This window comes from Caretta caretta, chromosome 5, assembly GCF_965140235.1.
Source record: "Caretta caretta isolate rCarCar2 chromosome 5, rCarCar1.hap1, whole genome shotgun sequence".
Classification (NCBI taxonomy): Eukaryota; Metazoa; Chordata; order Testudines; family Cheloniidae; genus Caretta; species Caretta caretta.
This window is the reverse complement of record NC_134210.1, coordinates 1,549,685-1,576,887: the sequence shown is the minus strand read 5'-3', so window position 1 is coordinate 1,576,887 and position 27,203 is coordinate 1,549,685. Positions and strand designations below refer to the sequence as shown.

Below are 27,203 nucleotides of genomic sequence, written 5' to 3'. Positions count from 1 at the left end.
AGGAGTCTGGACACAGAGAATGGCCGACACCCTGTTTCCTGGCAACTGATGGCCTGAGCCCTTCCCCCCCTGCAAGGTGAGAGCTGAAGGGTTGGAGAACAAAGGAATCAGGTGACCACCTGGCCCAGGAAAGGAACAAAGCCCAGAGGAGGAGGGGCTGGAGGGGGTTTTCAGTTTGGGGCTGGCTGGGACATGGAGTGAAGTGCAGACGTGGTTGTCTGGCTCACTGCCCCCCCAAAATGGACCCAGCTGAGGGGTCCCGTTCTCTGCACCTGCAAGCTCTGTTTTAGACCATGTTCCTGTCGTCTAATAAACCTTCTGTTTTACTGGCTGGCTGAGAGTCACGTCTGACTGCGAAGTTGGGGGGCAGGACCCTCTGGCTTCCCCAGGAGCCCCGCCTGAGTGGACTCGCTGGGGGGAAGCGCAGGGAGGGGCAGAGGATGCTGAATGCTCCGAGGTCAGACCCAGGAAGGTGGAAGCTGTGTGAGCTGTGTGTCCTGAAGACAGGCTGCTCACAGAAAGGCGACTGCCCCAGAGTCCTGACTGGCTTCATGGGGAGCAGTTCCAGAGCATCGCCCAGGGACTCCGTGACATTGGGGCATCAGGTCGTGCCTTTAACAATCCAACAATGTTCAGTTTAGTATTCATCTGTTTCCCATGCAGTAACTCTGCAGGCAATCTTTGCGTGGTGGAATGTCGTGTAGCCCGGTGTGCTTGCAAGAAATCAGTTGTGAAGGGTATCCACAATCGCCCTTCCAGTTTAGCCATTTGCAAACTCTCTTTCAAACTTCTGTTAAATCATTCAATTTCCCTACTGGCTTGAGGGTACTATAGGGATGACCTTCTGTGTAAAATGTTCCTCTGTGCTAGAAAAGTTTCAAACTCCAGGGAAGTAAATTGACTACCATTATCTGAAACCAGTTCTTGGGGTTACCTTCCCTGCTAAAAACTGAAGAGAGGAACTTAATTACTGTAGCAGAAGAGATTTGCGATGTAAACGCCACCTCAGGCCATTTACTGAAATAGTCTATTAAGGTGATGGCATAATGGCAGCCAATTGGAGCAGTATCAAAGGGTCCTACAATGTCAATTTCCACTTTTTCCCATGCAGATTCAGGAAGAGGAACAGGCTGTAATGGAGGGGTACATGTCACTGCTCTCTTATCATGCATTTGGCAAGTGACACAGGATTTTATGAGTGCTTCAGTTTGAGAGTCCACCCCTGGCCACCAATACAGATCCCGTAGTCGTTGTTTGGTTTGGACAATTCCTGGATGAGTATCGTGTGCCTGGTGTATGAGTTTTGACTAATTCTTCTGGCACAAGGAGCCGGTGTGTACCTGGTAGCACACAGCCATCAAACAAAGTTCATCCTGAACTCTAAAATAAGGCAGCAAAACCGGGTCAAGGTTTTTAGGGTGACTGGGCCATCTCTTTGTCAGAAATTCCCGTAGTTTTTGTTGAACTGGACACGCTGAACAAGCAGCTTGAAATTGTTCTCTTGTAACTGCAGTGAGAGCGCTTGTAATAAGCGCAACCACGACATCCTCATCCTCCGGTGGATCATCTGGTGAAGGCAAAGGCAGGCGAGAAAGGCAATCGGCGACCACGTTTTGGTTTCCAGGCTTATATTCCCGTTCATAACTGAAAGAGAGTAGTCCTGCAGACCCTCGAGCAATACTATATCCTGCTCTTCCCAGTCCTTTCGTGGTGAGCAACGTCGTCAAAGGGCTGTGGTCTGTGCGCAACTTGAACCTGCGGCCCCACGGGTAAGTTCTCCATCTTTCCGTAGCCCAGACACAAGCAAGTGCTTCTTTTTGGACTGTAGAATATTTCCTCTCAGCATTACTTAGTCTCCTTGAACCAAACGCAACCGTCCTCTCTGTGTTGTCCTCACGCAGTTGTGTGACAACAGCCCCAAGGCCATAATCAGAAGCATCAGTAGTTACAATTGAGGGCAATGCAGGACTGAACAGTGCAAGTACTGGACTATGTACAATCAAGTCTTTCACCGTTTCGAAACTAGCTTGTGCGTCTTCTTGTCCACACTAAGGTTGAACTTCTCCGTAGTAATTCCCGTAACGGTTCAATGACAGAAGCATAACTGGAAATGAATTTTGCATACCAGGAGGTAAGACCCAAGAATGAATGTAAGGTTTGCAAATCTGTTGGAGGAGGAGCATTTGAAATTGCCAGGATATGATCTGGATCAGGTTTTAGTCCAGCCTGTGAAATTGTATGCCCCAGAAAGGAGAGTTCAGTTTGTCTAAATTTGCATTTGGACCTATTGAGTTTGAGGCCTGCTTTGCTGAGGCAGTTTAGTACAGACTGCAGGTTATTGTCATGCTCCTCAGAAGTATTTCCAAACATGATAATATCATCCAGATAGCACTGAACTCCATGTTGATTCTTCAGAATCAATGACATCATTTTTTGGAAGGCACTTGGGCAGATGCGAGACCATATGGAACACGTTTAAAACGAAATAGTCCCTTATGTGTAATAAATGCTGTGAGGTCTCTGCTATCTTCATGCAACGTAACCTGGTGGTATGCGCTCTGCAAATCAAGAGCAGAAAACATCTTTGCTCCACGGAGTTCTGCAAATGCTTCTTCTATGTGAGGAAGAGGATGGCTGTCAATCACAATAGCTTTATTTGGCTCCCTTAAGTTCACACAAAGGCGAATGCCTCCACCCTTCTTCTGCGCAACTACGACAGGTGAAACCCATTCCGAGGAGTCGATCTCTTCAATAATGTCCTTTTGAACAAGTTTTCTCAGTTCCTCTGAAACAGCTTCCCTGCCTGAAAATGGTAAGCACTGTAACTTCTGTTGTACAGGCATCACATTATTCCACATTTTACCTTTATGCAGAAACCCATAAGCACAGCCGCGTTTCTCCTCAACTTGGTGTTGGGTCCCAGCTGAAACTGGTGTGTGTACCGCAGGAGCGCTTTGCTGAGGAAGATCAATTCGTCCATTAACTACCCTGAGATTTAAAGCAGCCAATAAATCTCTGCCAAGGATAGGAGGGCCTTTGTGGACAATGTAGAACTCTGCAGTTACACAGCAATCACCAAAAGTAACTATTGCTGGCAGGCAGCCATGTACTGGAATATGGTTTTTCAAATAGCACACCAAGTGAAGTCTGGGTTCAGTAAGAGGCACGTCTTTAAAGTAAGGCAGAAAGATGGAATCAGGTAGCATAGATACTGCTGAGCCAGTGTCCGACATTAGCTGAATAGAGTGTGGTTTGCCTGAGGGTATGGCGGAAACGTTTACAGTGCACTTTATTTGTTCTGGAATATGTGCAGTAGTGATTTTGTCCACGCTCAGCACAGTAACATCTGGTATTGTAACTGTATGCACCTGTTGATTGAACTGGCTACTGCGACATACTTGAGTAAAATGTCCAGTCTTTTTGCAATGATTGCACTGAGCTACTTTTGCTGGACATCCTGTGTAGCTTGCAAGGTGTTGTGGGGATCCACAGCAAAAACATGCTTTTACTGTATTTTTAATTTGCTGATTCGGTGGTTTTAGCAACATCTAAACACCACAAATGCCAGAGCCTCCAGCAGCGGTGACGGAGACTCAGGAACGCTGGGCCGAGGCGGTTCAAACAGCTGGGAGGCGAGTGGGGGCTGCAGCCAGCAGGCAGCCTCCGAACCCACAGCGAGGGGCCCCGGGTGCCGGCCAGCGAGGGGCCGGGCAGAGCGCCTTGCAGGCAGCCAGCCAGCCAGGGCCAGTCGAGTGCCCGCCCAGCAGCCTTTCCTGGCCCTGCCAGGGACTCGCCTGTGCCCTACAGCCCTTGGCCAGCGGAGCTGGGGAAGCGTCAGCCCCGCCATGCGCTGACTGGCCCCAGCAACATCTGTGCCGGTGGGCGGGTGCCAGGCGGGCAGCGGGTAGAGGGCCCAAGAAACAGGGCCCCGCCCCTCCCCCCATGGGCCCCTCCCCAGAGAGGATTCCCTGACAGGGGCTCCCATGGCTCCCTTGTGACAGGGCCCCCCCAACTGCCCCAGGACAGGGCCCCCCACATTTTCCTGGTAACAGGGCCCCCACTTGCCCTGGGACAGGGCCCCCCACATCTCCCTGGTAAAAGGTCCCCACCTGCTCTGGGACAGGGCCCCCCCACATCTCCCTGGTAACAGGGCCCCTGCCTGCCCCAGGACAGGGCCCCCAAATGCCCCGGACAGGGCCCCCCATGGCTCCCCAGCTGGATCCGTGTTGCTGCTGGGGAGGTTTCCTGAGCTGCAGCCCAAACTCTCCTTTGCTCGGGTTCACCCCTCCCCGCGCCCTGTGTCGCCCTGACCCCCCCCCTCCATGGGGCCCCCTGCCCCCCACATCATCACTCCCCACATGCAGCTCCTTCCCTTTCTCTTCTGGCCAGGCGTTTTGTCCCCACAAGCCCCCCACAGCCCGAGTCCCCTACTCACAGCGAACCCCCAGGCCGATGGTGGTGGCCAGGAGGAAGAGGCAGGTCCCCAGCAAGCCAAGGGGCAGGTACCGTGTGCTCCACCACGGCTCTGCTGGAGAGAACCAGCTGCGTTAACGCGGGGGAACCCTGGGCACCAGGTCCCCCATCCCCTTCCCCCAAGAGGGCAGCGTGCCTGGGAACCCAAACCCACGGCCCAGCTCCCCCCTCCGGCCACCCAGGGAATGGGGCTCAGCCCCCCAGGAGGGCAGTGGGAGCCAGGGGAGAGCTCCCAGTGCTGTGGGGCTGCAGGGACAGGACCCGCCCGGGCTTAGGCTACCAGCTCCGGTTCCCCCACAGTGCGTGGCTGGCAGCCTGGTGGGGTGGGCGCCGAAGGCCTGCCCGTGCAGTGGGCCACGCACCCAGGCTTTGCCCTGTGCTCCTGCCCACCCAGCTGGGGCCTCTGCCCTCACCCAGCCACACTCCCCCATCCCCATCCCCACCAGGAACAGGGACACCCTGCCCAGAGGCCGGGACAGGCTCCTGGGGGCATGGCCAGCACCAGCTGCTGGAGTGCTGGGGAGCGCCCCGTGGGCAGGTCTGGGCTAACCCCAGGTGCTGGGTCATTCCAACCTGATCCCTGAGCCAGCCGGGCGAGGACCCCGCAGACAGAAGAGCCCCAGCAGCCCCCCAAGCCCGTCCCCGGGGCTGGGCCAGGTATCGGGGAGACAGGGGCCAGTTCACTATAGCGCCCGTCCCTGCCCAAGAGGTCTCTTCTCTCTCGTTCGGAGCCTGATGGGGGCCGTGTCGGAGGGGGCTGCGTGGGGGGTCTGAGCTCCTGTGAGTGGGCTCCATGCCCCTTGTGTGGGCTCTCCCCACGCATGCCCCACCAGCCGCTGGATTTCCTCTCTGTGGCCAGGCGGCCTGCTGCAGGCACTGGGCCTGGGGCCTCGTGCCTGGCTGGCTACTCTGGGCGCTCACAGCTCCACTCAGAGCTGGGTGAGCGGCAGGGCCCAGGCCCCAGCCCCTCCGAGCGGCAGGGGGAGGCAGCTCCAGCCGGGCACCCGCAAAGGAGGCTCCAGCGAGCATCGGCCACAGCAGCCCTGTAGGGCTCCACGCCCCAGGGGCTCTGCAGCCCGTGGGGCACAGGACACAGCCCTTGTTATCCTATACGGCAATTCGTTACCATGGCCCGCTTGTGTTGAGGTGTGTGCGGATGTAGCTCATGTACCTGTTATATGTGTAACCCTTCTGCCCATCAGCGTTGGCAGCAAGAAGGGCCAGGTTCAATATCTAGGGGATCCATTCCCAATAATACAATGCAACTGGCTCGAGCCCCCACCCAGTGACCTGGGACAATTACACACCACCCCCTGGGCGCCTCTGAGAGGCAAAACTTCCCCTCTCGCAAGCACGGAGTCTGAGTGCAGCCAAAGTCTTTTGATAAAGGAGGGAAACAATGCAGCATTATGTTGGGGAAACACCACCAACGGGATTCATAACACCAAACATGAGCAAAAACCCACCCCCAAGTGAGTTGGGCAGTGTCCTCTTCCTCTCAGGCTCTTAAGTCCAGCAACCCAAAAGTCACCCAAAAGGCAGGGTCAGGAACTCATAGAGCCCCAGAGGGGTGATAAAGGCCGATTTCAGCCGGGCATCTGCATCCAGCGGCACTTGCCAGTAGCCCTTTGTAAGGTCCATGGTGGTGGGGTACCGAGCTCCTCCCAGCTTGTCTAGGAGTTCGTCCGGCCTGGGCATGGGGTAGGCATCAGATACAGTGATGGCATTGAGCTTCCGATAGTTCACACAGAACCGGTCTGACCCGTCCTTTTTGGGGACCAGCACCACCGGCGAGGCCCAAGGGCTGGCAGATGACTGGATCACCCCCAAAGCCAGCATGTCCCGGACCTCTCTTTCCAAGCCCCGAGCAGTTTTCCCTGTGACTCGGAAGGGGGAGCATCTTATCGGCGGGTGCGACCCTGTCTGCACCCGGTGGACAGTCAGATTAGTGCGTCCAGGCTGGTTGGAAAACAGCTGTCGGTACGGATGCAGCACCCCCCTGACCTCAGCTTGCTGGGCAGGGGTTAGCTGATCCGAGAGGGGAATTGTTTCCAGGGGGGGAACCAGCTCTGGTCCCAGGGAATAGATCTTCTAAAGGGTCATCTCCCTGCTCCTCCCACTGTCCACACACGGCCAACACCACATTCCCCCTGGCATAATATGGCTTCATCATATTCACATGGTACACCCGGCAGTGGTGCGCCTGGTTCGACAGCTCCACCACATAGTTTACCTCAGTGAGCTGCTTGACGACCTTGAAAGGGCCCTCCCAGGCGGCCTGTAGTTTGTTCTTTCTCACGGGGATGAGAACCATCACCGGATCCCCGGTGGCGTAGGCACGGGCCCGAGCCGTGCGGTCATACCAGACCTTCTGCCTCCTCTGGCCAGATTCTCCCTGGCCAGGCCCATGAGTTCAGCCAGTCTCTCTCGGAAGATCAGGACATACTCCACCACTGACTCTCCATCGGGAGTGGCCTTCCCCTCCCACTCGTCTCTCATCAGGTCCAGGGGGCCCCTCACCCTCCTGCCATATAACAGTTCGAAAGGCGAAAATCCGGTAGACTCCTGGGGCACCTCCCTGTACGCGAACAGCAGGTGAGGTAAGTACTTGTCCCAATCCTGCGGGTGCTGGTTCATAAAGGTTTTCAGCATCATCTTTAGCGTCCCGTTAAACCTCTCCACCAGCCCATTGGACTGGGGGTGATAAGCTGAGGCCCAGTCGTGCCGGACCCCACATTTCTCCCACAAGCACCGGAGCAGGGCCGACATGAAGTTGGAGCCTTGGTCTGTCAAGACTTCCTTGGGGAACCCCACTCGGCTGAAAATGGTCAGGCGCGCATCTGCCACGGTGTCTGCTTCAATGGAAGCTAAGGGCACTGCCTCGGGGTAGCGGGTGGCAAAATCTACCACCACCAGAATGTATTTCTTCCCCGACCGGGTCGTCTTGCTGAGAGGCCCCACGATGTCCATGGCCACCTTCTGGAAAGGCTCCTCTATGATGGGCAAAGGTCTCAAAGCCGCTTTCCCCTTGTCCCGGGCCTTCCCCACCCTCTGACAGGGGTCACAGGATCGGCAATACTGCCGGACCGTGGTAAAGACCCCGGGCCAGTAAAAGTTCTGTAGCAACCTCTGCCGGGTGCGCCGGATTCCCTGGTGCCCTGCGAGGGGGATGTCATGGGCCAGGGACAGGAGCTTGCGGCGATACTTCTGGGGGACCACCAGCTGCCTCCTGATCCCACAGGACTCTACTTCCCTTGTGGGAGCCCATTCTCGGTACAGGAACCCCTTCTCCCACAGGAACCTCTCCTGGCAGCCTCTCCTCATGGTCCGTCCCACACTGAGGTCGGCCAGGTCCCTGAGCTTCCGCAAGGAGGGATCTTTCCTCAACTCGGCCTGGAACTCAGCGGCTGGGGAAGGGATGGGGACCGGTTCCCCCTCAGTGGCCAGGTCTGAGGCCTCAGCCTCTCTGAGCCGTGCCCCTCGGCACTCCCTCCCCACCACGGTAGGGTCCTGAGCCTCCGGTGCGGTACCCTCCCCGAGGTCAGGGCGCAGTACCCCTCGCCGGCTCTGGCTACGGGTCACAACCAGGGTGGTCTGGGGCTTGCTTGGCCAGTCCTCTAGGTCTCCCCCCATCAAAACCTCAGTGGGCAAACGGTGATGTACCCCAACATCCTTGGGGCCCTCCATGGCCCCCCCATTTCAGGTGTACCCTTGCCACGGGCACCTTAAATGGGGTCCCGCCCACCCCTGTCAGGGTCAGGTAGGTGTTGGGCACCACCCGATCTGGGGCCACCACCTCGGGCCGGGCCAGCGTCACCTCCGCGCCCGTATCCCAGTATCCATTGACCTTCCTCCCATCCACCTCCAGGGGAACAAGGCACTCTCTCCGGAGGGACAGCCCCGCGCCCACCCTGTAAACCGAGCACCCTGAGTCCAGAGCCTCCAGCCTCTGCCTGGGGTACTCTTCCCTCCTGAGCAGGTGGTAAGCTGGCAGCCCCCCTTGCCTGGGTCGTCTGCCCCTCACCCAGCTGGGTCCCTACCCAGTTAACCCTGGGTAGGTTGGGTCTGCTCAGTTTGTCCCTGAGCCCGGGGCACTGGGTCCGTACGTGGCCTCTCTGGCCACAGTGATAGCAGCTCAGGTCACGTTGGTCCCCTCGAGCAGGTCATCCAAGCGATCCCTCTCCTCCAACTGGGCAATCAGCTGTTCCTTGTGTGACGAAGTGGGACTGTTCTTAATGTTTCCTCTGAATAGTGTGGGGGTGCCTCAGTTTCCCCTAGGCAGTTCTTAAGTATCTAGGTGGTGGGGTAAGGGTGTATGATCATTGCAGAGCCCTAGAGGGCATGTGTGTGCAGGAGTCTGGACACAGAGAATGGCCGACACCCTGTTTCCTGGCAACTGATGGCCTGGGCCCTTCCCCCCCTGCAAGGTGAGAGCTGAAGGGTTGGAGAACAAAGGAATCAGGTGACCTCCTGGCCCAGGAAAGGAACAAAGCCCAGAGGAGGAGGGGCTGGAGGGGGTTTCAGTTTGGGGCTGGCTGGGACATGGAGTGAAGTGCAGACGTGGTTGTCTGGCTCACTGCCCCCCAGAATGGACCCAGCTGAGGGGTCCCATTCTCTGCACCTGCAAGCTCTGTTTTAGACCATGTTCCTGTCGTCTAATAAACCTTCTGTTTTACTGGCTGGCTGAGAGTCACGTCTGACTGCGAAGTTGGGGTGCAGGACCCTCTGGCTTCCCCAGGAGCACCGCCTGAGCGGACTCGCTGTGGGAAGCGCACGGAGAGGCAGAGGATGCTGAATGCTCCGAGATCAGATCCAGGAAGGTGGAAGCTGTGTGAGCTGTGTGTCCTGAAGACAGGCTGCTCACAGAAAGGCGACTACCCCAGAGTCCTGACTGACTTCATGGGGAGCAGTTCCAGAGCATCGCCCAGGAACTCCGTGACACCTTGGTGGACCTCCCGATGCGCAGCCCCCTCTGCCTGCACAGCTCCACCAGGTCGCTCTTCCGGCGTTTAGCGTACATCTCCCTGCTGGCCACTCGCAGGCCGGGCAGCTTCCCACGGTTTCCAGGAAAAACCCCTAGTGTGCCAGCCCTTCTTGAGGTCACCACCTCTTTGCCAGGGTCGAGCTGCAGACTCCTCTGCCCCTGGGACCACTCGCTGCAATCCCCCGGGGCACCCTGTTACTGCAAAAGTCCTTCTCTCTGGTCACACACTCCCAGGGGTTAACCGCCCCCTGAAATGTCTCTCTCTGAATCTTCAGCACCCCTGGTCTCCGTCAATCCCCCTTCGTTTTACTGCTCCCCAGTCACTTACTGCAGGAAGCACTGTTCACGGGGTGCAGTACATCCCACCGCTACCACCAGTTGTCACGGAGTGTGGGGAGTCCAGGCCCTGCACCCCTCTTCCTGGGATCCACTGAGACTCTCAGCCAGCCAGTAAAACAGAAGGTTTATTGGACCACAGGAACACAGTCTAAAAGAGAGCTTGTGGGTACAACCAGGACCCCTCAGTCAAGTCCTTCTGAGGGAGCAGGGAGCTTAGACCCCAGCCCTGGGGTTCCCTGCGTTCCTCCACCCAGCTCCATACTGAAACTAAACCCCCTCCCAGCAGGCTCCCTCCTGCAGCCTGTCTTCACATTCCTGGGCAGAGGTGTTACCTCCCCCTCCCGGATCAGGTAACAGGCTCTCAGGTTTCCCATCCCCAGGGCCCATTCCCAGGTCAACATTCCCCCCTTCCTGCTGCGTCACATCGTCACAGCCTCTCGCCCTGCCTGTGGCCCAGATCCCTGTGCAGACCCAGGAGGGGTGAGGCTGGCTGGCCGTTGGGGTGCTCCAGGATACCAGCTGCGAGACCCTGTTGTGGGGTGAGTGTGTCTCTTTGGGATAGGATCCAGGCCCTTTTCCTGTAACTGCCAAGGGTTTGAATTTGAATCCAGGGAACGATGCAGTGAGGAAAGCAGTGAGCTCGCTGCCTGCCCCCACTGGGACAGCAAGGGCAGTGCTGAGCACAGTGGGAGCTGAGACCCCAGCTGAGTGTGGGGAGACACAGGCCGGGCAGGGGATCTGTTGGGAGTGGCAAGGTGCTTGTGTGACGAAGTGGGACTGTTCTTAATGTTTCCTCCGAATATTGTGGGGGTGCCTCAGTTTCCCCTATGTAGTTCTTAAGTATCTAGGTGGTGGGGTAAGGGTGTATGATCATTGCAGAGCCCTAGAGGGCAGGTGTGTGCAGGGGTCTGGACACAGAGAATGGCCGACACCCTGTTTCTTGGCAACTGATGGCCTGGGCCCTTCCCCCCCCGCCCCCCCCCCCACCAAGGTGAAAGCTGAAGGGTTGGAGAAGAAAGGAATCAGGTGACCACCTGGCCCAGGAAAGGAACAAAGCACAGATGAGGAGGGGCTGGAGGAAGAGTCAGTTTGGGGCTGGCTGGGACATGGAGTGAAGGGAAGACGTTGTTGTCTGGCTCACTGCCCCCCAAAATGGACCCAGCTGAGGGATCCTGTTCTCTGCACCTACAAGCTCTGTGTTAGACCATGTTCCTGTCGTCTAATAAACCTTCTGTTTTACTGACTGGCTGAGAGTCACGTCTGACTGCGAAGTTGGGGTGCAGGACCCTCTGGCTTCTCCAGGAGCCCTGCCTGAGCGGACTCGCTGTGGGAAGCGCACGTAGGGGCAGAGGATGCTGAATGCTCCGAGGTCAGACCCAGGAAGGGGGAAGCTGGGTGAGCTGTGTGTCCTGCAGACAGGCTGCTCACAGAAAGGAGACTTCCCCAGAGTCCTGGCTGGCTTCATGGGGAGCAGTTCCAGAGCATCGCGCAGGGACTCCGTGACAGCTTGGTAAGGAAAGTTTGGATGAGCCTAGGCAGCCTTGTGAGCTGATGGCTGTGTCTAGTCAGCAGGGTGGGAAGGCGAGGAGAGTGGGAGATGAGTGTCCCTGGACCTTACCTGTTAGCTGGGTGGAGAAGTGGGACAGTGAAGGAAACGTGCCTCTGTCTGCCAGGGGTATTGACTTGCCTGTGGCGGGAGCTACCCTGATCTCCAAGCAGTTGTCTGTGACCAGCCTTGTGTGCTGGGACACGGGGAAAGAGATCTTTTATCATCAGCAAATTTGCGGATGATACTAAACTGGGAGGAGTGGTAGATACGCTGGAGGGGAGGGATAGGATACAGAAGGACCTAGACAAATTGGAGGATTGGGCCAAAAGAAATCTGATGAGGTTCAATAAGGATAAGTGCAGGGTCCTGCACTTAGGACGGAAGAACCCAATGCACAGCTACAGACTAGGGACCGAATGGCTAGGCAGCAGTTCTGCGGAAAAGGACCTAGGGGTGACAGTGGACGAGAAGCTGGATAGGAGTCAGCAGTGTGCCCTTGTTGCCAAGAAGGCCAATGGCATTTTGGGATGTATAAGTAGGGGCATAGCGAGCAGATCGAGGGACGTGATCGTTCCCCTCTATTCGACATTGGTGAGGCCTCATCTGGAGTACTGTGTCCAGTTTTGGGCCCCACACTTCAAGAAGGATGTGGATAAATTGGAGAGAGTCCAGCGAAGGGCAACAAAAATGATTAGGGGGCTGGAACACATGACTTATGAGGAGAGGCTGAGGGAGCTGGGATTGTTTAGCCTGCAGAAGAGAAGAATGAGGGGGGATTTGATAGCTGCTTTCAACTACCTGAAAGGGGGTTCCAAAGAGGATGGCTCTAGACTGTTCTCAATGGTAGCAGATGACAGAACGAGGAGTAATGGTCTCAAGTTGCAGTGGGGGAGGTTTAGATTGGATATTAGGAAAAACTTTTTCACTAAGAGGGTGGTGAAACACTGGAATGCGTTACCTAGGGAGGTGGTAGAATCTCCTTCCTTAGAGGTTTTTAAGGTCAGGCTTGACAAAGCCCTGGCTGGGATGATTTAACTGGGAATTGGTCCTGCTTTGAGCAGGGGGTTGGACTAGATGACCTTCTGGGGTCCCTTCCAACCCTGATATTCTATGATTCTATGATTCTATGATCTCAAGCTGTGTGTCTGGGAAAGGAGAAAGTGTGTCCGGCTCTTCTTTGTCTGTGGAGCAGACAGAAAGGGCCTTTCAGCCTGTGATGGTTGAGGGGAGTGCAGTTGTCTCAGAGCTGGTTCTGGATTCAGCTAAAGCCCAGGAAGGGAAGGGTCCTAAGTTTGTGTCTACTCGGGAGAATGGCCCTGTAACTAGGTCGCATCCAGTTAGTGTCTGCAAAATCCCAGAGACCAGACAATTCTGGTGCTTGTATTTTGCCTGTTGCTAGTGTGTGGCTGGGAAAGGGTGGAGCAACTCTGTCTAATCAGGGTGAGATACTAGCCAGGGCACAAGGAGAGCATGAAGGTGTGTGATTGTGTTACCGACTGAGGGTGTGGAAACCTGTAGCAAGAAGGAAAAGATTCCTGAACTTGTGTGTGGCAAAGGGAAGGAGAATGCTTCTGACCTTTTCTCCAGAAAGTCTGTAAGTTTGCCTGAAAGGGGATTGTGTAGGAATCCGCTGGATGGGCTAGAGGTGATTCTGGATGTAAGGGAGACCCAGAAAGAGTCTGTTGTTGCTCAGGAAAGTGTTCCTCTAGAGCAAGCCCTAGGTGAAGAGGGTAAGAGCAGAATTTCTGTGAGGGGTGAATTGTTGCATAGAAAAGCCTTTGGGAAAGGAATTCTCATGGAGTCTTTGCAAGCAGTTTACTGCCACTGAAGGGTGTGAAAGTGATTTAATCAAGAAAGTTTCAGTTCCTAACAGCCAGAAATTTTCTGTTGTGAATGGATCCACTGACTTTCCTGTTGAAGGATACAGTGTGGAGAGCTTTGAGAAGGTCTCAGATGAAGTGAAAGCTGTTAAGAAAGTTAAACAGTCCTATAACCAAGTGGCTGTGTTTGGCCAGCTTGTTGGGGAGAAGACCCAATCCCAGTTTGACCCCCTGGGGTTTTGGGGTGGCCAAAGGGCACGGGCCGCAGAAACCTTCCCACATGCATCCTGCAAGTGCTATCGACCACCCCCGACCTAAGGGAGGGCGTGAAACTGGAAGGGCCTGGTGTAACTCCTACTAAGGAATGGGAGGGATGCTAGGGCATCCATAGGAACGTTGGTGGCTTCGAAAGTCCCAGGTCACTGGCTAAAGTGACCCCGGTCATTTCAATCTCGAAGGGGGGAGAGATGTGTCGAAGTGGGACTGTTCTTAATGTTTCCTCTGAATAGTGTGGGGGTGCCTCAGTTTCCCCTAGGCAGTTCTTAAGTATCTAGGGGGTGGGGTAAGGGTGTATGATCGTTGCAGAGCCCTAGAGGGCAGGTGTGTGCAGGGGTCTGGACACAGAGAATGGCCAACACCCTGTTTCCTGGCCACTGATGGCCTGGGCCCTTCCCCCCGCGAGAAGAGAGCTAAAGGGTTGGAGAACAAAGGGATCTGGTGACCTCCTGGCCTGGGAAAGGGACGAAGCCCAGAGGAAGAGGGGCTGGAGGGAGTTTCAGTTTGGGGCTGGCTGGGACATGGAGTGAAGGGCAGACGGGATTGTCTGGCTCACTGCCCCCCCAAAATGGACCCAGCTGAGGGGTCCTGCTCTCTGCACCTACAAGCTCTGTGTTAGACCATGTTCCTGTCGTCTAATAAACCTTCTGTTTTACTGGCTGGCTGAGAGTCACGTCTGACTGCGGAGTTGGGGGGCAGGACCCTCTGGCTTCCCCAGGACCCCGCCTGGGCGGACTGGCTGGGGGAAGCGCATGGAGGGGCAGAGGATGCTGAATGCTCCTAGGTCAGACCCAGGAAGGTGGAAGCCGTGTGAGCTGTGTGTCCTGCAGACAGGCTGCTCCCACAGAGGAGACTTCCCCTGAGTCCTGACTGGCTTCATGGGGAGCAGTTCCCGAGCATCGCCCAGGGACTCCATGACACCTGCCCGGCTTGCTCCCCCCGGGACCCCTGGGCTAGGGGCAGGGCGAACAGCCACACACTCACCTTTGCTCTGCTCCGCCCCTTGCCCCCGCCTCACCTCCCCAGGCTGGGCCAGCTGGATGTTCTCGTAGGTGAGCTCTGCCTCCTCCTCGTCTGCGGGCGCTGCAGGGAGAGGGCGCTGGTCAGTCTGCAGGCCTGGCTCAGGCAGGGGGCGGCACCGCGCAGGGGGCAGGTCAGCTCTTACCTGCCTCCCGCGCCCTGGAGCACACGCTGCTCCCCACAGGGGCCTTCACGAACTTCAGGTCGGCATAAACGACGCTCTGGGCCATCTGGGAGCCGGCTGCAGCTCCGGGGCTCGCTGGGGAGGGGCTGGCAGTGCCTGTGCAGTGCTGGGTAGAGAGGACCCGGCTGTGCCCGCGGTGCCGGCTGTGGAGGGACCAGCTGTGTCCGCGGCGTCGGCTGTGGAGGGACCGGCTGTGCCCGCGGCGTCGGCTGTGGAGGGACTGGCTGTGCCCACGGTGCCGGCTGTGGAGGGACTGGCTGTGCCCACGGTGCCGGCTGTGGAGGGACCGGCTGTGCCCGTGGCGCTGGCTGTGCGGGAACCGGCTGTGCCTGCGGTGCCGGCTGTGGAGGGACCGGCTGTGTCCGCGGCGTTGGCTGTGGAGGGACCGGCTGTGCCCGCGGCGTCGCCTGTGGAGGGATCGGCTGTGTCCGCGGCGTCGGCTGTGGAGGGATCGGCTGTGTCCGCGGCGTCAGCTGTGGAGGGATCGGCTGTGTCCACGGCGTCGGCTGTGGAGGGACCGGCTGTGTCCGCGGCGTCGGCTGTGGAGGGACCGGCTGTGCCCGCGGCGTCGGCTGTGGAGGGACCGGCTGTGTCCGCGGCGTCGGCTGTGGAGGGACCGGCTGTGTCCGCGGCGTCGGCTGTGGAGGGACCGGCTGTGCCCGCGGCGTCGGCTGCGGAGGGACCGGCTGTGCCCCCGGCGCTGCAGAGGATCTAGCTCACTCGCTCTGTGGCAGAAGAAAAGGGATCTCACAGACAGCAGGAAGCAGCAGTTTGCATAGAGCTGGGAGCAGGTGGGGCTGGCCAAGCGCAGATGGGCTCTCGCCAGCAGCCAACTTCTCTTTTACTTTCTCCAAGCAGAGAAAGTCCCGACCCCTCCCCTGGAGCTAATGAACTTACAGGAGCAGGCTGGAGGGGCTGGAGCGATCCACCCCACGCTCTGTACAGAGATGCCCAGCCTGGCGGAGGCAGAGTTGGTCCAGACCCCACCGGGTTACCGGGCAGGGGCCTTTGTGGCTGGATGACTGGGGAGAGCAGAGCAGCTTGTCTGCCGGCAAGAGCTGCAGCATTGATTTGCCACCCCTGGCCATGTGCAAGGCGCTGCTCAGACAGGGACGGAGACGCTCTCCCTGCCCTGGGAGCTACACTCGGCACCGGCTCCATGCAGAGGGCAGGGCGCTGGGAAGAGAAGCCTCTGGCTTGGCCTGTGGTTGAAGCTGAAGACTTTGTGAGTCGCTGCCATGCAGGGCTGGGGCCGACGCTGACCGATCTGCCAGCCTGTCTCTGTCAGTTCAGAGCGTGACGACGTCACCCCGAACGCCGTGCCATGCTGGCAAAGCCCCAGCGTGGATGCGGTTATCCCGGCTCCAGGGGCCGTAGCCGGGACAGCGTGTTCCCTCCAGGGCACTGGTCTAAGCTACGCCGGCAGACACACCCTCTGGTCAGCCCAGTGGCGTCTCCCACGTGTCGGGGTGTCTGGTCTGGCAGGGCCTCCCAGGGCAGACAAGGGCTCCGGGGCCCGTGGAGGAGGAGCGGCCGGCAGGGCCCGGTGGGGATTTGGTGCCAGGCACAGGGAGCAGGCAGGCTTGGAGCAGGCAGTGAGATGTTTGACTTCGGGGCAATAGCACGGGGCAGCCGGCCCCTGTCTACCTGCGACGGGCTTCTTTCCGGAGAACCAGCCCATCTCAGCCCAGCTGTGAACAATCAACTGGCTGCTGGCTGGCGGCTGCCTGGCTAACAAGCCCCTGGGCCCCGTACGAGGTGACCGGAGCTCAGTGGACGAGGGGCTCGTGGAGAGAGATGCTCCGGGAAGGGAGGTGGGGCTGGACCTTCCCGAGAGCTGCGGGAGGCCCAGGCTGTGAGGAGCCGTGTGCTGGGAGAAGGGCTGCAGCTGGCAGGAAGGCCCTGGCTCCAGGGACGGGATAACGCGGGGTGGGGGGTGCCTTGGGGGTGCGGCCGGGGCGTGGCACTGCTGGACTCAGCCGGAGGCGTCCGGGGAAAGGTCTTTCTCGTGTTCCTGGGAATTGTCTGTTCATGAAACCGGCGCCTCCGAAGGGGGCTGCTCTTGGACTGATGCCAGCCTGGCTGAAGCTACAGGCGGGGCGACCCGCCTGGCACCCCTGCTCTCTGCACCCGGCCCCAAGGGGCAAGCGGGTGTCAAGGAGTCCCCGGGCATTGCTCTGAAACTGCTCCCCATGAAGCCAGGCAGGACTCTGGGGAAGTCTCCTCTGTGGGAGCAGCCTGTCTGCAGGGCACACAGCTCACCCAGCTTCCACCTTCCTGGGTCTGACCTCGGAGCATTCAGCCTCCTCTGCCCTCCGTGCACTTCCCCCAGCCAGTCCGCCCAGGCGGGGTCCTGGGGAAGCCAGAGGGTCCTGCCCCCCAACTCCGCAGTCAGACGGGACTCTCAGCCAGCCAGTAAAACAGAGGTTTATTAGATGACAGGAACATGGTCTAACACAGAGCTTGTGGGTGCAGAGAACAGGATCCCTCAGCTGGGTCCATTTTGGGGGGCAGTGAGCCAGACAACCACGTCTGCCCTTCACTCCATGTCCCCCGCCAGCCCCAAACTGAAACTCCCTCCAGCCCCTCCTCCTCTGGGCTTTGTCCCTTTCCCGGGCCAGGAGGGCACCGGATCCCTTTGTTCTCCAACCCTTTAGCTCTCACCTTGCAGGGGGGGAAGGGCCCAGGCCATCAGTTGCCAAGAAACAGGGTGTCAGCCATTCTGTGTGTCCAGACTCCTGCACACACCTGCCCTCTAGGGCTCTGCAACGATCATACACCCTTACCCCATGTGAGGATGTGACTCAGCAGGGAGGGGGAAGTGTTGACCTGGGAATGTGCCCTGGGGATGGGAGACCTGAGAGCCTGTCACCTGAGCCAGGAGGGGGAGGGGGAGGTAACACCTCTGCCCAGGAATGTGAACAGAGGCTGCAGCAGGGAACCTGCTGGGGGGGTTTAGTTTTCAGTTTGGGGCTGGGTGGACGAACACAGGGAACCCCAGGGCTGGGGTCTAAGCTCCCTGCTCCCCCAGAAGGACGTGATTGAGGGGTCCTGGTTGTACCCACAAGCTCTGTTGGGGGCTGTGTTACTGTTGTCCAATAAACCTTCTGTTTTACTGGCTGGCTGAGAGTCTCAGTGAATCCCAGGAAGAGGGGTGCAGGGCCTGGACTCCCCCACACTCCGTGACAACTGGTGGTAGCGGTGGGATGTACTGCACCCCGTGAACGGCGCTTCCTGCAGTAAGTGACTGGGGAGCAGTAAAACGAAGGGGAATTGACAGGGACCAGGCGTGCTGAAGATTCAGAGAGAGACGGTTTCGGGGGGTGGTTAACCCCTGGGAGTGTGTGACCAGAGAGAAGGACTTTTGCAGTAACAGGGTCCCCCGGGGGATTGCAGCGAGTGGTCCCAGCTCGAGGAGTCTGCAGCTCGACCCTGGCAAAGAGTCGGTGACCTCAAGAAGGACTGGCACGCTAAGGGCTTTTCCTGGAAACCGTGGGAAGCTGCCCGGCCTGCGAGTGGCCAGCAGGGAGACATACGCTAAACGCCTTAAGAGCAACCTGGTGGAGCTGTGCAGGCAGAGGGGGCTGCGCATCGGGAGGTCCACCAAGGAACAGCTGATTGCCCAGTTGGAGGAGAGGGATCGCTTGGATGACCCGATCCCTGCCCCTGAGGGGAGCCGCCCGGCGGACGCAGCGTGGGCCCTGAGGCCTGACCGGGCTGGGAGGGGTCAGACTGCTGCCGAGGACATCCCGAGACCCTTCCTACCTATGCCTGGGGGAGGGGTTGGGGGAAGCCCAGCGAATACTGAGGGCACCCTGACCCCAGCAGCCAGCAGGGGATCCTCCCGGCGGAGCTCCCCATCCCTGGAGCGGATGCGGCTGGAATGGGAGAGGGAGATGAAAATGAGGGAGCTGGAGGATCATGAAAAACAACGTCAACATGAGCAGGAGGAGAAGGAGAAACAACGTCAACATGAACGTCAGGAGAAGGAGAAACAAAGACAGCATGAACTGGAGCTGGCCAGGCTGTGGAGCAGTGGGGCCCCGGCTGCGGTGAGTGTGGGGGGACCCAAGACTGCAAGGAACTTTGATAAGTGCTTCCTGGCCCAGCGGAAGGAGGGGGAGGACATAGATAGCTTCCTGACGGCCTTTGAGAATGCCTGCGAGATGCACAGGGTTGACCCTGCTGACAGGCTCCAGTTCCTCACCCCCTTACTGGACCCCAAAGCCGTGGAGGTGTACAGCCGGATGACAGGGTTGGAGGCAGGGGACTATGAACTGTTCAAACAGGCCCTGCTCCGTGAGTTTGGGCTGACCCCCGAGATGTACCGGAGAAGGTTCCGGAGTCAGCGTAAAACGCCTGAGGTCACCTACCTACAACTGGTCAACCGGATGCAGGGGTATGCCCGCAAGTGGACAGCTGGGGCCCGAGCTAAAGAGGACCTGCTTGACCTAATCGTACTGGAGCAGCTGTATGAACAGTGCCCTTCCGACCTGAGGCTGTGGCTGGTGGACAAAAAGCTCGAGAACCCCCAGCACGCAGGGCAGCTGGCCGACGAGTTTGTGAACAGTCGGTCAGCGGGTAGCCGGGAGGAACCCCAAAAGAACAGGCCCCCCCCAATGCAGAGAGAGAGAGTCACCAGGGGGCCTCCCAGCGGGGAAATAGGGAGAACCCCCTCCAAAGGGGAACGCCTGGCGTCGGGCCCCTCCGACCTGCTCGAGGGGACAAACGTGACCTGAGCTGCTATCACTGTGGCCAGAGAGGCCACGTACGGTCCCAGTGCCCCGGGCTCAGGGACAGACTGAGCAGACCCAACCTACCCAGGGTTAACTGGGTAGGGATCCAGCTGGACGAGGGGCAGACGACCCAGGAAAGGGGGGCTGCCAGCTTACCACCTGCTCAGGAGAGAAGAGTACCTCAGGCCAGCTCCGCCAGAGGGCTGGAGGCTCTGGACTCAGGGTGCTCAGTTTACAGGGTGGGCGCGGGGCTGTCCCTCCGGAGAGAGTGCCTTGTTCCCCTGGAGGTGGATGGGAGGAAGGTCAATGGATACTGGGATACGGGCGCGGAGGTGACGCTGGCCCGGCCCGAGGTGGTGGCCCCAGATCAAGTGGTGCCCAACACCTACCTGACCCTGACAGGGATGGGCGGGACCCCATTTAAGGTGCCCGTGGCAAGGGTACACCTGAAATGGGGGGCCAAGGAGGGCCCCAAGAATGTGGGGGTGCACCACCATTTGCCCACTGAAGTTTTGATGGGGGGAGACCTAGAGGACTGGCCAAGCAAGCCCCAGACCACCCTGGTTGTGACCCGTAGCCAGAGCCGGCGAGGGGTACTGTGCCCTGACCTCGGGGAGGGTACCACACCGGAGGTGCAGGACCCTACCCTGATGGGGAGGGAGCGCCGAGGGGCACGGCTCAGAGAGGCGGAGGCCTCAGACCTGGCCACTGAGGGGGAACCGGGCCCCATCCCTTCCCCAGCCGCTGAGTTCCAGGCCGAGTTGAGGAAAGATCCCTCCTTGCGGAAGCTCAGGGACCTGGCCGACCTCAGTGTGGGACGGACCATGAGGAGAGGCTGCCAGGAGAGGTTCCTGTGGGAGAAGGGGTTCCTGTACCGAGAATGGGCTCCCACAAGGGAAGTAGAGTCCTGTGGGATCAGGAGGCAGCTGGTGGTCCCCCAGAAGTATCGCCGCAAGCTCCTGTCCCTGGCCCATGACATCCCCCTCGCAGGGCACCAGGGAATCCGGCGCACCCGGCAGAGGTTGCTACAGAACTTTTACTGGCCCGGGGTCTTTACCACGGTCCGGCAGTATTGCCGATCCTGTGACCCCTGTCAGAGGGTGGGGAAGGCCTGGGACAAGGGGAAAGCAGCTTTGAGACCTTTGCCCATCATAGAGGAGCCTTTCCAGAAGGTGGCCATGGACATCGTGGGGCCTCTCAGCAGGACGACCCGGTCGGGGAAGAAATACATTCTGGTGGTGGTAGATTTTGCCACCCGCTACCCCGAGGCAGTGCCCTTAGCTTCCATTGAAGCCGACACCGTGGCAGATGCGCTCCTGACCATTTTCAGCCGAGTGGGGTTCCCCAAGGAAGTCTTGACAGACCAAGGCTCCAACTTCATGTCGGCCCTGCTCCGGTGCTTGTGGGAGAAATGTGGGGTCCGGCACGACTGGGCCTCAGCTTATCACCCCCAGTCCAATGGGCTGGTGGAGAGGTTCAATGGGACGCTAAAGATGTTGCTGAAAACCTTTATGAACCAGCACCCGCAGGATTGGGACAAGTACTTACCTCACCTGCTGTTCGCGTACAGGGAGGTGCCCCAGGAGTCGACCGGATTTTCGCCTTTCGAACTGTTATATGGCAGGAGGGTGAGGGGCCCCCTGGACCTGATGAGAGACGAGTGGGAGGGGAAGGCCACTCCCGCTGGAGAGTCAGTGGTGGAGTATGTCCTGATCTTCCGAGAGAGACTGGCTGAACTCATGGGCCTGGCCAGGGAGAATCTGGCCAGAGCCCAGAGGAAGCAGAAGGTCTGGTATGACCGCACGGCGCGGGCCCGTGCCTACGCCACCGGGGATCCGGTGATGGTTCTCATCCCAGTGAGAAAGAACAAACTACAGGCCGCCTGGGAGGGCCCTTTCAAGGTCGTCAAGCAGCTCAATGAGGTAAACTATGTGGTGGAGCTGTCGAACCGGGCGCACCACCGCCGGGTGTACCATGTGAATATGATGAAGCCATATTATGCCAGGGGGAATGTGGTGTTGGCCGTGTGTGGACAGTGGGAAGAGCAGGGAGATGACCCTTTAGTAGATCTATTCCCTAGGACCAGAGCTGGTTCCCCCCTGGAAACAATTCCCCTCTCGGATCAGCTAACCCCTGCCCAGCAAGCTGAGGTCAGGGGGGTGCTGCATCCGTACCGACAGCTGTTTTCCAACCAGCCTGGACGCACTAATCTGACTGTCCACCGGGTGCAGACCGGGTTGCACCCGCCGATAAGATGCTCCCCCTTCCGAGTCACAGGGAAAACTGCTCAGGACCTGGAAAGAGAGGTCCGGGACATGCTGGCTTTGGGGGTGATCCAGCCATCGGCCAGCCCTTGGGCCTCGCCGGTGGTGCTGGTCCCCAAAAAGGACGGGTCGGTCTGGTTCTGTGTGGACTATCGGAAGCTCAATGCCATCACTGTATCTGATGCCTACCCCATGCCCAGGCCGGACGAACTCCTAGACAAACTGGGAGGAGCTCGGTACCTTACCACCATGGACCTTACAAAGGGCTACTGGCAAGTGCCGCTGGATGCAGATGCCCGGCTGAAATCGGCCTTTATCACCCCTCTGGGGCTCTATGAGTTCCTGACCCTGCCTTTCGGCCTCAAGGGAGCGCCGGCCACCTTCCAGCGCCTGGTGGACCAGCTCCTGAGGGGGATGGAGTGTTTTGCCGTGGCGTATATTGATGACATCTGTGTCTTTAGCCAGACCTGGGAGGACCACGTGTCCCAGGTTAGACAAGTGCTGGACCGACTCCAGGGGGCTGGGCTGACTGTAAAAGTGGAGAAGTGCAAGGTGGGGATGGCGGAAGTATCTTACCTGGGCCATCGGGTGGGGAGCGGCCGCCTAAAGCCGGAACCAGCCAAGGTGGAGGTGATCAGAGACTGGCCCGCTCCCCACACCAAAAAGCAGGTCGAAGCCTTTATTAGGATGGCAGGATACTACCGAAGATTTGTGCCCCACTTTAGTGCCATAGCCACACCCATCACTGAGCTATGCAAGAAGGGGAAGCCAGACAAGGTGGTCTGGACCGAGCAGTGCCAGGAGGCTTTCCGGGCGCTGAAGGAGGCTCTGGTCAGTGGCCCGGTTCTGGCAAACCCAGACTTTGACAAGCCCTTTGTGGTGTTCACCGATGCCTCCGACACGGGACTGGGGGCAGTGTTAATGCAGGAGGATGAAAAGGGGGAGAGACACCCCATCGTGTACCTGAGCAAGAAGTTGCTACCCCGGGAGCAACACTACGCGGCCATCGAGAAGGAGTGCCTGGCCATGGTGTGGGCCCTCAAGAAACTAGAGCCCCATCTCTTCGGGCAACACTTCACCGTCTACACCGACCACTCTCCCCTGACCTGGCTGCACCAGATGAAAGGAGCCAACGCCAAGCTCCTGAGATGGAGCCTGCTCCTGCAGGATTACGACATGGACGTGGTCCACGTGAAGGGAAGTGCCAACCTGATAGCGGATGCGCTGTCCCGGAGAGGGGGCCCCGAACTTCCCCAGGTCACTGGTCACAGTGACCCCGCTCAGTTCAGTCTCGAAGGGGGGAGAGATGTGACGAAGTGACTCAGCAGGGAGGGGGGAGTGTTGACCTGGGAATGTGCCCTGGGGATGGGAGACCTGAGAGCCTGTCACCTGAGCCAGGAGGGGGAGGGGGAGGTGACACCTCTGCCCAGGAATGTGGACGGAGGCTGCAGGAGGGAGCCTGCTGGGGGGGGTTAGTTTTCAGTTTGGTGGTGGGTGGAGGAACGCAGGGAACCCCAGGGCTGGGGTCTAAGCTCCCTGCTCCCCCAGAAGGACGTGATTGAGGGGTCCTGGTTGTACACACAAGCTCTGTTTGGGACTGTGTTCCTGTTGTCCAATAAACCTTCTGTTTTACTGGCTGGCTGAGAGTCTCAGTGGATCCCAAGAAGAGGGGTGCAGGGCCTGGACTCCCCCACACTCCGTGACACCCACCCCCTAGATACTTAAGAACTGCCTACGGAAAACTGAGGCACCCCCACACTATTCAGAGGAAACGTTAAGAACAGTCCCGCTTCATCACACCCAGCCCTTTGATCTCGAGCTGGGGATAGTTCAGTTTCCCTAAGGAGAGACAGGGCAGTCCGTATCCACTGGGTCGTTGGGTGCTAGATGCCAATGTCTCGGTGTCACGGAGTGTGGGGGAGTCTGGGCCCTGCACCCCTCTGTCACGGAGTCCCTGGGCGATGCTCTGGAACTGCTCCCCATGAAGTCAGTCAGGACTCTGGGGTAGTCGCCTTTCTGTGAGCAGCCTGTCTTCAGGACACACAGCTCACACAGCTTCCACCTTCCTGGGTCTGACCTCGGAGCATTCAGCATCCTCTGCCTCTCCGTGCGCTTCCCACAGCGAGTCCGCTCAGGCGGTGCTCCTGGGGAAGCCAGAGGGTCCTGCCCCCCAACTTCGCAGTCAGACGTGACTCTCAGCCAGCCAGTAAAACAGAAGGTTTATTAGACGACAGGAACATGGTCTAAAACAGAGCTTGCAGGTGCAGAGAACGGGACCCCTCAGCTGGGTCCATTCTGGGGGGCAGTGAGCCAGACAACCACGTCTGCACTTCACTCCATGTCCCAGCCAGCCCCAAACTGAAACTCCCTCCAGCCCCTCCTCCTCTGGGCTTTGTTCCTTTCCCGGGCCAGGTGGTCACCTGATTCCTTTGTTCTCCAACCCTTCAGCTCTCACCTTGCAGGGGGGGAAGGGCCCAGGACATCAGTTGCCAGGAAACAGGGTGTCGGCCATTCTTTGTGTCCAGGCCCCTGCACACACATGCCCTCTAGGGCTCTGCAATGATCATACACCCTTACTCCACCCCCTAGATACTTAAGAACTGCCTGGGGGAAACTGAGGCACCCCCACACTATTCAGAGGAAACATTAAGAACAGTCCCACTTCGTCACATCTCTCCCCCCTTCGAGATCGAACTGAGCGGGGTCACTTTAGCCGGTGACCTGGGGAAGTTCGAAGCCACCAACATTCCCATGGATGCCCCAGCATCTCTCCCATTCCTTGGTAGGAGTTCCACATCCCCAACCACCTGGCTGACGGAGTCTATGGCCTTGGGACCCAGCAAGGGAGCTAGACACCGGGGCTTTTCCGCAGGGTCCCCTTGGTTCAAATCGCCAGCCTGCTCAAAGGCAGTGAGGTGGCATCCACACACCCCCCCCTCCTTAACCAGGGGCAGCAATTTAGTCTCGAGGTTCCCTGCGGAACTGGCCCCCCGGGGTCTATCCCCACTCACCCCGGGGAGGTCCCCTAGGCCTCTCCGCTCCCCCACCGCCAGTTCATGCTGCTGCTGCTTCTGCAGCTCTTTCTCGGGCTCTCGCTGTCTCCCACGGTCCTCTTGCTCTCTCAGACTCAGCTCCAATCCCGTCCGTCTCGATCCCCCGATGGGGAACCCGATCGTGAAGACCCTCGTCTGGTCGGGGACAGGAGTCTTGGCGATGCCTGGCTCCCGCTTCAGCTGCTCCCAGATCCTGCTATAGCCCCAGTTGGGGTCAGGAATCTGTTCCTTAGAGCGGTCATCCTCCTCCAGCTGCACGATGAACTCTGCTTTGGTGAACTTTCCAATGCTCAACCCTCTCTTTTTGCACAGGGTTACAATGTCCTTCTTAAGGAGACGGTGACAGGCCGTCACTCCGCTCCTCCCAAGTTGTTGTGGACTCACAGGCCTGTGTGCTCTCAGCTCCCCACGGTTTCCAGGGAGAACCCCTAGTGTGCCAGCCCTTCTCGAGGTCACCACCTCTTTGCCAGGGTCGAGCTGCAGACTCCTCCGCCCCTTGGACTGCTCACTGCAATCCCCAGGGGGACCCCATTACTGCACAGTCCTTCTCGCTGGTCACACACTCCCAGGGGTTAACCGCCCCCCGAAACCGCTCCTCTCTGAGCCTTCAGCAGGCCTGGTCCTCGGCAATCCCCCTTCGTGTTACTGCTCCCCAGTCACTTACTGCAGGAAGCGCCATCCACGGGGTGCAGTACATCCCACCGCTGCCACCAGTTGTCACGGAGTCCCTGGGCGATGCTCTGGAACTGCTCCCCATGAAGTCAGTCAGGACTCTGGGGTAGTCGCCTTTCTGTGAGCAGCCTGTCTGCAGGACACACAGCTCACACAGCTTCCACCTTCCTGGGTCTGACCTCGGAGCATTCAGCATCCTCTGCCCCTCCGTGCGCTTCCCACAGCGAGTCCGCTCAGGCGGGGTCCTGGGGCAGCCAGAGGGTCCTGCCCCCCAACTTCTCAGTCAGACGTGACTCTCAGCCAGCCAGTAAAACAGAAGGTTTATTAGACGACAGGAACATGGTCTAACACAGAGCTTGCAGGTGCAGAGAACGGGACCCCTCAGCTGGGTCCATTCTTGGGGGCAGTGAGCCAGACAACCACGTCTGCACTTCAGTCCATGTCCCAGCCAGCCCCAAACTGAAAACCCCCTCCAGCCCCTCCTCCTCTGGGCTTTGTTCCTTTCCCGGGCCAGGTGGTCACCTGATTCCTTTGTTCTCCAACCCTTCAGCTCTCACCTTGCAGGGGGGGAAGGGCCCAGGCCATCAGTTGCCAGGAAACAGGGTGTCGGCCATTCTTTGTGTCCAGGCCCCTGCACACACATGCCCTCTAGGGCTCTGCAATGATCATACACCCTTACTCCACCCCCTAGATACTTAAGAACTGCCTGGGGGAAACTGAGGCACCCCCACAATATTCGGAGGAAACATTAAGAACAGTCCCACTTCGTCACACCCTCTTCCTGGGATTCACCGTGACTCTCAGCCAGCCAGTAAAACGGAAGGTTTATTGGACAACAGGAACACAGTCCCAAACAGAGCTTGTGGGTACAACCAGGACCCCTCAGTCAAGTCCTTCTGGGGGTCAGGAAGCTTAGACCCCAGCCCTGGGGTTCCCTGCGTTCCACCACCCAGCCCCAAACTGAAAAAAAATCCCTCCCGCAGGCTCTCTCCCCCTCCCCCCAGCTCCTCCTCTAGCCTTTGTCCAATTTCCCAGGCCAAGATGTCAGCTCTCCCAGCCCCCCTCCTGGCTCAGGTTAGAGCCTCAGGTATCTTCCTTCAGGGGAAGTCTCCCATCGCCAATGCAGACGGTCCCAGTGAACCTCCCCGGCAACCCTCCTTGGGCAAATCCGCCCCACTCCCTGCTGCGTCACATCTGGCGATTGGATTTGCCCCTGTTGTCTCAGATGCTCCACTGATGTGGGGATTAAGTCCCAGACACCTATGTCTGTTCACCTGCCCTGAGAGGAAACAGTCCCCTTCCACCCACCAGGTAACAATGCAGCAGGTAGGGGAAACTGAGGCACACACAGGCTTCACACAAATATTACAAACGATTTCCAATTTTGTCACAGTCTCACTGCAGACACTGGCTGGCTGCGTCAGTCACTAAAGAGTGGACGTGTCTCTCCCAGGGCTCTGTCTCAGTTGGACTCACTGGGCAGAGCTCACAGCACGAAGCAGGGGGGCTGATGCCACTGACAGCGGGCAGAGCCTGCAGAAGGACGCTGCCAGGAAGAGGTAAATAGTGGGGTGGGGGTGGGGACCCTAGGTGAACATCACAGGTCTGGTCTGGTGCATTTGGGGGGAAGACACCCCAGCACCCTTCACCTAGGCAGTGATCTGACGGCAGGTTTTCTTCATGAAAATGGACTTCAGCCAGGCTTGGTTGTAAAGACCAGGGTGGATTCAGAGGCAGGCCACCCAGGTGACCTTTGGGTGAGAAACTTCGTTAGACAGGAGGAGAACTTGGTAGTTCGGTTCCTGAGAACACGTCTTCTGATGTGTACGGAAC

General features: G+C 58.5%; 1 protein-coding gene across 3 annotated transcripts in view; it reads right to left on the bottom strand.

The window, feature by feature from the left end:
- The window catches only part of LOC125629309 (B-cell differentiation antigen CD72-like), a 39,712-nt gene extending 14,979 nt beyond the window's left edge, over nucleotides 1–24,733 (bottom strand). For 2 of the 3 annotated variants that reach the window (XM_075128308.1, XM_075128310.1), the window contains exons 1-4: nucleotides 24,657–24,733; nucleotides 14,607–15,370; nucleotides 14,426–14,524; nucleotides 4,436–4,525 (exon numbers count right to left, since the gene is read on the bottom strand). In XM_075128308.1, the coding sequence (XP_074984409.1) occupies nucleotides 4,436–4,525; nucleotides 14,426–14,524; nucleotides 14,607–14,691 (274 nt within the window). In that variant the 5' untranslated portion in view covers nucleotides 14,692–15,370; nucleotides 24,657–24,733. Of the gene's footprint in view, nucleotides 1–4,435; nucleotides 4,526–14,425; nucleotides 14,525–14,606; nucleotides 15,372–24,656 lie in introns of those variants that run through there. The other variant, XM_075128309.1, reaches the window with a different exon arrangement.
- Nucleotides 24,734–27,203: the final 2,470 nt, after the last annotated feature.